Here is an 8,843-nt window from a genome sequence, read left to right on the forward strand (position 1 = left end):
TCTTTCAGCTAATTTTTGTATTTTCTACTTGCATGATTAAAATAAACATAATAGCAGATAATGATTCTCTTTCTTGCATTTGAAAACTGGATCTCCCTCACAAATCTTACAATTCGAGTTTGTTCGAGAATCTTGATTGTATGATATCGGTCGAAGAAAATTACAATGATTTTCGATAAATCGGACATGTTCTTTGATGTTCTATTCTTCTGAAGAAGAGATTTTGCCAATCTCTTTGCTCAATAAAATCTAATATCTCTATTTTATTAGATGCATTAATATTGTGTTTCATTTATCTGCGAGTAATGCAAACGTCATAATACAATTTTCAACGTGGACACGTGTTTAAATGTGTATTCGTCCAAATAAGTATTCGTATCGAATCTTTTTTAGTCTTCTTCGTCTTCTCTGGAAGGTTCAACTCGTCCAAATGATTATGAATTATTATAATATGCACCTTTTAAGTCTACGTGGCTTTTTAATATAACTATTCATGTGACGTGTTCTTAACACTCTGACATTCTATATATCTCTATTTTTATTGCTCTCTTTCTTACTTTACAATTAAATAGAAATAATATTTTATACATCCTTTAGATAAAAATACCATCATCGAGTATTAAACAAAATATTTTATGAATATGACTCTGATTGTAATAAAAATTAAAACTACTAAATCTGATTCTAAACTATTTTGCTAAAATGACTATCTAGCTTTGTCCGGGAAAGAATTCACGTTGACACACATTTATAAAAAATTAAATATTTAATAGTAACAATTTCTATTTTTTTTGTCACAGATAAGTACATTATCGCAATAATTTTATATACTTTTATGTGTACATAAAATGTATGTGCTTCATGTATTTTTACTTACTAGTTTCTTAAAGAAAAAAGAAAAACACTCTTATAAATACAATCTGTATTTAGGAAGATGAGGTGATGGTAAGCCAATATCCCGTCTCGCTCGCGGTCACAAGACTCCGTCTGCTAAACTTGATCGGCACCGGTGATTTTTCGCATATCTCAACTCGATGATCCTTGAGGAACGCTATTATTCCCATCTTGATTTGCAGCAATGCGAATCGCATGCCTAGAAAGTTACGAAATCATTGTAATGAGCCATGATTACGACGCGTTGATTACATAATTGCTGAGTTTATAACGAATTTGAGACAAGCTTATCAAATCGGGACGTAGACTTTTACATAAAATACATGCATACAGTACATTATCAAGGTCATCGTCCTCCAGGCCGCATAAATTTGCACGCACAAACGAGCAATGCGTCTCGGCCTCTTGAGCTAATAATTACTAAGTGAGTTATTTGAACGATAAATTTCGCACGCAACGCAATGCTTTAATATGTAATCTGTCGTCCAATTATTATAGTTGAATTAACGATTGATCAAAGATAACGAGAATATTGGTTAAAAGATATTCAACAATGTTAATATGAAATATGATGAAGAGATAAAAAAAGATTTGTGATGAGCAGAATCGATAAGACGATTAAGAGAGATTACATGGCATTATTTGCAAATTTTATAAATATTATTTTTTATCGCGAATAATTCTGTCATGATTTTTAAGTGCTGATCAGCGAATCAATAAGCTTTTTTTGGTTCAAATGAACGACGTAAGCATGTGACGTAATATCGCGTGTTGAGTCAGCGGATCATAAATTAACCGTTTGTTTAATTTTCTACTTGCAATAAAATTATATTATAATATCGTTACACACAAGCATCTACAGAAAAAAAAAGTAATTAAAAACAGATTTTAATAGATTTTTTATCTGAAAAACTGCCTAAAACATGTTTGAAGGATAAACGGCATCGAACATCTTTTCTAATAACATTACATTTACAACTATAATTAATATTACAACTATAATAAGAAAATAATTAATAATTAATATAGTAATTATTCAGACAATACGCATGTCCAAAAACAAGACATAAAGATGTCTAAAGATGTCTAAGATGTCTTAAAGATGTCTAAAAAAGATCTTATGTCTCGATTTTGGACTTTTTGTTATCTGAGTAATTTATATTATAATGATTTATATTATAATATGATAAGTAATTAATTTATATCATAATGTCATTATACTAATTAATAATAGTTATCCATAAATGGATAACATTATTATGTTTCTTTAATTTATTTTTCTTATCTTCATATAATAAATAATTGAGGTATTTCTCTTCAATTTTCTAGCTATTGATAATGATATATAAATACTGCTATCTCTCTGCAGTCTATATAAATTATTCATATTTTTCTTATCTTTATAATACAGAGTTGAAGTGTTTCTCCCAAAGTTTCTCCTCAATTTTCTAGTTGCTGATATTATTTCTTTTTCTGAGTGCAAGAGTCAATACCTATGCAATTTCGTGGCCCTTCTCCGAATGGAAGATATGTGTAAGGATGTCTCGTGCGTTTATTCTTCTCCGTGAATCTCTCGGGATCAAATCTTGCCGGATCGGGATAGTAATTTGGGTCATGATGGAGACCATAAATCGGTATGACGACCCGCAAGCCAGCCGGCAGTTCTACATTGCTGTCCGGTATCCGGTACTTGTATTCGCATCTTCGAGCGAACAGTGGGGCTGGCGGATACTTCCTGAGAGTCTCTACATAATTTACAATTCTAGCATTTCCAGATTATTTCCAACGCGCGTTGAGTCAGCGAATTATTTATGAATTCTGAATTAACTGTTTGCTTACTTTGTTATTTGCAATTATATCATTCACAATCATCGACAGAAAAATAATTAATTTAAAAATGTAAACTTTGTAAACGGATTGCGTTCGTTTGGATAACAAAAATTTGAGAATTGCTTAAAACATATTTAAAAGATAAGCGGTGTCAATTTAAGATAAACGGTGCTCACGTTCGTGCTATGTTTGCGATTACACATGAACTCTCATCGTACGTATGACACAAAACATATATGAAGATATTTGCAGCGGAATTCCACACGAATTTCCTTCTGAATAATTTACTTATTTAGTAAAAATAAATGGTGTCTATTTTATGTTCACTGCGTCATAATGATTTTATCATAAATCAATGAGATCCGAATTTCAGCGTTGTTCACGATAAAATGATTACATTCGAAGAAATTTTTTATTTTTGGATTTTTCATCAATGATACTAACGGATTCGTACCTAATATTACCATGTCGAGATACTTCATTTCCTGAACCGCGTCGTAAGTTAATTTTCCATCTCGTGTTCCTATAGCATTGTGTACCTCTCGCCTGGTCTTATCTTGAATTTCCTGGTTCAAGGCTAGTTCATAGAGGCAAAACGCGATCGTGTTCGACGATGTTTCATAGCCGGCGGCAAAGAAACCGAATGCTTGTGCCGCGATAGTGTTTTCATCTAATTCTATAAATGACAAACTTTTTTAGCCTACATGAAACGATGTTGCCTATTTTGCACGACATTGCAATTTAACTTACCGATTTCCTTCGCCGCTTGGGCGTCTTCATCGCTGCAGATTCTTGAGTTAGTGGCTTCGCTCTCCAGAGTACCCTTGTTTTTCAGCTCGATTAGCAGGTCCATAAAATCGTATCTGGTCGTGCCGTTATTCTCCCTCTGGCTGATCATTTGTGACACGACATGCGTGAAAAACTGAGTAACGCTCGGATCGACGAGTTGCACACCCATCAGTCTGTATAGCCTCGGCATGGCCGTTCGTAACATCCTCCAGAGAGTGGCCTTGTAACTCGGCTTCGAAAGCTTCTTCACCGCTCTGTGAAACTCGGACTCTTCGTCGGTGAGCGCATTTATCTGTATGCCGAAGGCACAGCTGCCGATGACGTCAATGATGAATTTCGCGGCCAGTTCCCGTACCTCGACTGTTTGGTCAGCGAAGTTGCTTGCCTCATTGATAAGCCGCTGCAATTCTTCGCAGCATTCCACCAGTAGGTAGAACATCCGCTTCAGTTTGCCCGACGAAAACGCGGGCGTTAGTTTCGATCTAAGGCCCTTCCACTTACGTCCTTCGAGATTGAACAGATGTCCGGAGAGCGGATCCTAATGCGTACACGATTAAAATAAGATTTTTAAGCTTAAGATTTTTAAGCTTTAAGAATTTAAAGCTCATTAACAGAGTTTTCAGAAATATCTATATATTTTAAGAAATATCTAATTAGCAGTTAACATTTCGGAGATACGAAAGAAAATCTCCACGAAATGGATAGTTTTGCTAAAGTATCTAAAAACTAGCTAGGTATAGTTCTGAAAAGAATTGTGTTAGACCATCGAAATAAATTACATAGGATAAACTGGTCGCGAAAATATCAAAACTTTTTGCAGTATTGTTCATCATGCTTGAGATTCTTACGCAATTATTTCGATAATCCAATAAAATTATTTTCATATCATTATTATTGCAATAATGCCTTGTATATTTGACTGAATACACTATATAATCTTTTATTAATTTTTTATACAATTTGAAAATTTCTGTTAATCTATTCAAATTACCTTTATTCTATCTAAGTTTTTAGATACTTCAGCGAAATTGTTCTTTGTGTGTATTAATAGTCGTGTATACCTGATCGTTATTGATCGGTATCCCACGATTCACGAAGCAAGCGAAATCTTTGACGCATACGCTCCTCACTAGATCGGGATCGCGTAGAATCAGCACGGGCGATCTTACTCGAAACGCGCCAAAGAACCTTTCATTCTTGAACCACTGATACATCTCTTTCACGCCTTCTGGTTGCGATGTTCGAAACAGGAGCAGGGGACCAAAATTTCCGACAAGCACGGTCGGCTTTTTGAACGGTACACCGCGACATTTCCAAAAGTCAAAGGTAGCCGTGAGATAAAAGTATAGGCTACCGAGGACGAATCCGATAAGTAGAAAAGGATCCAATAATATCGCTACGACATCAAGCATTTTCAAACTTTGCTCGTCGCGCAAATTTCAAAGAACAGCTTTTCGCCTAAAAACGTAATTCCTAATTTACCACAGAAAAATAATAATTTATGATAGAGAAATAATTATTTTTCCTTTTATAATTTTAGTGTTAATAAGAAATAAACTGACGTTTCTCGTCATTTTAATATCAAAATAAAGTCTTTGATATTTTGACGTCAAAATAATGACGAATAATGTCAATTTGTTTTCTGAATATATGATTAATGTAACGTAATTTTTAATTTATATTGCATTTAATAATTTCTTCGACGTAAGCGGATTATGGCCGCGTTGAATCGTTCGTGTCGAATATTGATTTATGACATTGTTGAATCATACAGTACAGCCACGGCTGTTTGACTATCGGAGACTATTTTTAAATTCATTTTACAAACGTAAACATTTGGAGTGCTCGCAAAGGAGCACTACGAGCAGAGATTATCATACTCGCGATGTGTTTGCGACAAGTCCGATTATACACGAGCTCCGATCGTACGTACAGAAAACGCGCACATATATATTTAGCTCACTTCTTAACCACCTGCTGCCTTCAACAGTAACGTTAAGATTACCCATTAACCAAGAATTAAAATACTCAGTCGGTCACAATTCAATTTCTGTAATGCAAATATCGCATGTTGCACGGCAGAACGTTTCAGAGAAATATTTTAAATATTCTTAAAAGTATTATTGTAAAAAGTCCATAATTTCGTTTCAATGATTCAGTTTATATTGCTTTTGTAGATAAACTGTCTGTCTCAGCATTAATTAACAGACTTTATTATTCTTTCGATCTATCAGTTTCTTTCATCCAATTTCCAGTCAAAGAGTTCTGTGTGTATTTGATTCACATTCACGTATTCACATATCCTATCCATCTCATCCTGACTATTTCTGAATACGCATTTTTGCGCATAATCGTGTTCGAACTTAAAAATAAATTATAGTCTCCTACATCAATTTCGAGAAGAATTATGACCCATGAGTCATTGATAATGACTTTTAATGTTTCAGTAATTTATGAAATTTCAAAGTTGCGATTCGGACGGACATTCGATAAAACTCGACATAAATCAAAATAAGTGTGTCATAGATATACAATAAAAAAATAAATCAAAGTAATCATATCATAAGTGTACATTAAACTATATAAACTATATAAAACAGATTAAGAAACACTTCTTTTTAAGAAGTGCTTTATATAAAATAACGAGTGGTTCTTGATTAATTTATCAACTTTCCATCGATGTATACTTATCGCGATTGTTTATTATGTCTGATTCATGCGTCTAAAATTTTTTCAAAAAAGAGAAAGAAGCTTAGAACGATCGAGACAAAAGAATATGTATATTTCACTGAGAAAAATGGTCTTGGATTAATAGCAATTCTGGTGGAATAGATGAATCAGAATTTTCTGGTTATGCCTATTGGAATTCTAGTTGAGATAATTAGAATTCTGATTAATATAATTATTCTGGTAAAAATAAGAATTCTAGTAGAGTTTACCAGAAATATTGTATTAACTAGAATTCCGATTATCTCAACTAGAATTCTAATAAATTTAATCAGAAATTTCTGATTCGTCCATTTTTAATCAGAAATTTTTTTCAGTAAATCTATTAAAATTTTCGATATATCACATATGTATATTGATTTCAATAACGACATATTGGATTCATCCTCGTTTCTATTACACCAGTTCGATTATTTCAAATTTCTCACATTTAGATAAACGATGATATTTTTATTCAGCTTATGTTGCAATTCGTGCAGCACCCGATTATCGATGCACTACATTTTTCGCCGAAGGGATGTGCACACATTCACTGGCATTCCAAGAAGTAACAAACGGCACAAGTTCCACGGCGATGTTTGTTTGATTTAGTGTAAAAGAAAATCGATTGCACTAAAAGACATTCTGCGGCATAATTTCTCTTACACCTACCGCGGTTTCCCGTCACGTAGTGCAACCGGTGATCGAGTTGCGGTCGTTCCTGACCGCGAGAAGATAGTGGGAAGAAAGGATAGGAAACAACAAGGGGAAAGAAAAGCGTCACAATGTATTCCAAGTGTGTATGGTTCCCGCGGAAAGGCTGACCTCCCACCGACTGGAAGGCATGAACGAATGTCGCGCATTTATAGAGACCTCACACTGGCGCCGACTTTGAAGCCGAACTCATATGGCTGATCTGACTACGGATAGCTCCGGGTTATCTTCAAGAGGTTTCTGCATCCCTCTCCGTCGCCAATATCAGCTGCGCTGCTTAAAATGAACTTGCGTTTTCTTCTTTGAGCGCTGACTATCTCTGTCCGTCGTGAATATTCATTGCTTGAATGAGTAATAAAATATATAGATAGTAATTTTTTTAGACAATTGTATGTTTATAATTGTTTATAATTTTAACCATGCAAATATAATTATCGTGCTATTAATAACAATCGCACACATTGCTTAAAAATCTTTAATTTTTTCATAATATATTTTTCTATTATTATTATCATTACATAAATAGTAAGTGAATTTAAGAAATTTATATTTATTATAATTGTGATTGCATTTACTGAATAAATGTTTAGTTTGATTATTATTTATATTTTTATATTTTTTATATTAATATTTGAAATTATTATAATTTATAATACAATTTTTTCGCGCGCGCGCGCATTTGAGAGAATTATATGTTTATTATTATTAACATAAACATTGTAGCAATAATCATAAAAATGAAGTTTCTAACCATAATATTTTACCATGCAATTATAATCATAAATGCCAAATATTTTTCTTTTAATAAAGAAGCAAATTTAAATAAAACACTCAAGACATATATAGAATGTTCCAGAATATTTGAGACTATTTTCATATGCAGGTAGAATGAAATAAACTGAGCAAAAAGTTCCTGTAGAACTTTTCAATTTTTGCAATAGTTAATAGTTATTAATTAATAAAAAATTGCTCGGCTAATGATGAACTATATTGCGAAAATTAAAAATTGTAGAGAATTTTTCGACTCGGTTTAATCCGCTCTATCTACATATGAAAATAATCCCATATATTCTGGAACATCCTACATATTACAAATCTTCACATATTTCTACATATTTCTTAAAGTTTTAAATATAAAAATTATTCTGGATCTTTGTAGAAAACAAGTGCTAAACAATATAGCAGATTAATCTAATCTTTAAAAGTCAATTTATTTGACTTTTCTGAGGATTTGCAGAACGTGACTGAGTGTTATCTTGAAAATACGATCACTATATGTTACGCGTATAGATAAACGTAGAGATATTCCGATATATTTTTATATTTTTATTCCCATGTAAATAAAATACAAGCAGGACTATTTTTAGTCGTATTTTTGCGCTACAAAAATAAAACATTTTATATATCCTCCTTTTTCCGCTTTTGAGATTGGATATTTGTTTGGTTGAACATGCAAAGTTGAAAATAACATAATCAAAAAACAAGTAAACTTTCTTCCTTCCACAACAGAACATTAGCTGTTATTTATGCATTTGCTTTGCTATCGATAAAATTAAGCGTGCAAATATTGTGTTAAGATCTAGACTGTCCATTTCACTTTCTTGCATTACGTGCATTGTAAATGAAAATAGATTTTCCTTTCACGTTTATTTCTGCAACGCTGATCTCTACTTCGATGGAAACAGATGGTAAAACATGGGAAGTTGCTTACATTCTTTTTGGACGTTTATTCGACTTGTACATGCATTTTCAGACGGCTTTCTTTTATTTCTCTCTCTCTCTCTCCACACACACACACACACACACACACACACACACACACACACACACACACACACACACACACACACACACACACACACACACACACACACACACACACACACACACACACACACACACACACACAC

General features: G+C 33.1%; 1 protein-coding gene across 1 annotated transcript; it reads right to left on the reverse strand.

Moving 5' to 3' along the window:
* Window positions 1-753: 753 nt before the first annotated feature.
* On the reverse strand, window positions 754-4,925 carry LOC105625492 (probable cytochrome P450 6a13). Its single transcript, XM_012206821.1, has 5 exons — window positions 4,575-4,925; window positions 3,475-4,051; window positions 3,179-3,400; window positions 2,388-2,639; window positions 754-1,093 (listed from the first exon to the last, which is right to left on the reverse strand). The coding sequence occupies exons 1-5, from the start codon at window positions 4,923-4,925 to the stop codon at window positions 927-929; spliced, it is 1,569 nt and encodes a 522-aa protein (XP_012062211.1). The 3' UTR covers window positions 754-926.
* Between the last annotated feature and the right edge of the window lie 3,918 nt (window positions 4,926-8,843).

Source organism: Atta cephalotes, assembly GCF_000143395.1.
Source record: "Atta cephalotes unplaced genomic scaffold scaffold00003, whole genome shotgun sequence".
NCBI lineage: Eukaryota > Metazoa > Arthropoda > Insecta > Hymenoptera > Formicidae > Atta > Atta cephalotes.

Bases quoted from the DNA above. Each gene is read 5' to 3' on its own strand.
- LOC105625492 (XM_012206821.1), bottom strand. From the start codon at position 4,925: ATGCTTGATGTCGTAGCGATATTATTGGATCCTTTTCTACTTATCGGA. The intron at 2,640-3,178 runs GTACGAATCCGT...TAAATTATGTAG, and splicing joins TCTCGACATGGTAATATTAG to AGACTCTCAGGAAGTATCCG. The intron at 1,094-2,387 runs GTATTGACTCTT...GTAACTTTCTAG, and splicing joins AGGGCCACGAAATTGCATAG to GCATGCGATTCGCATTGCTG.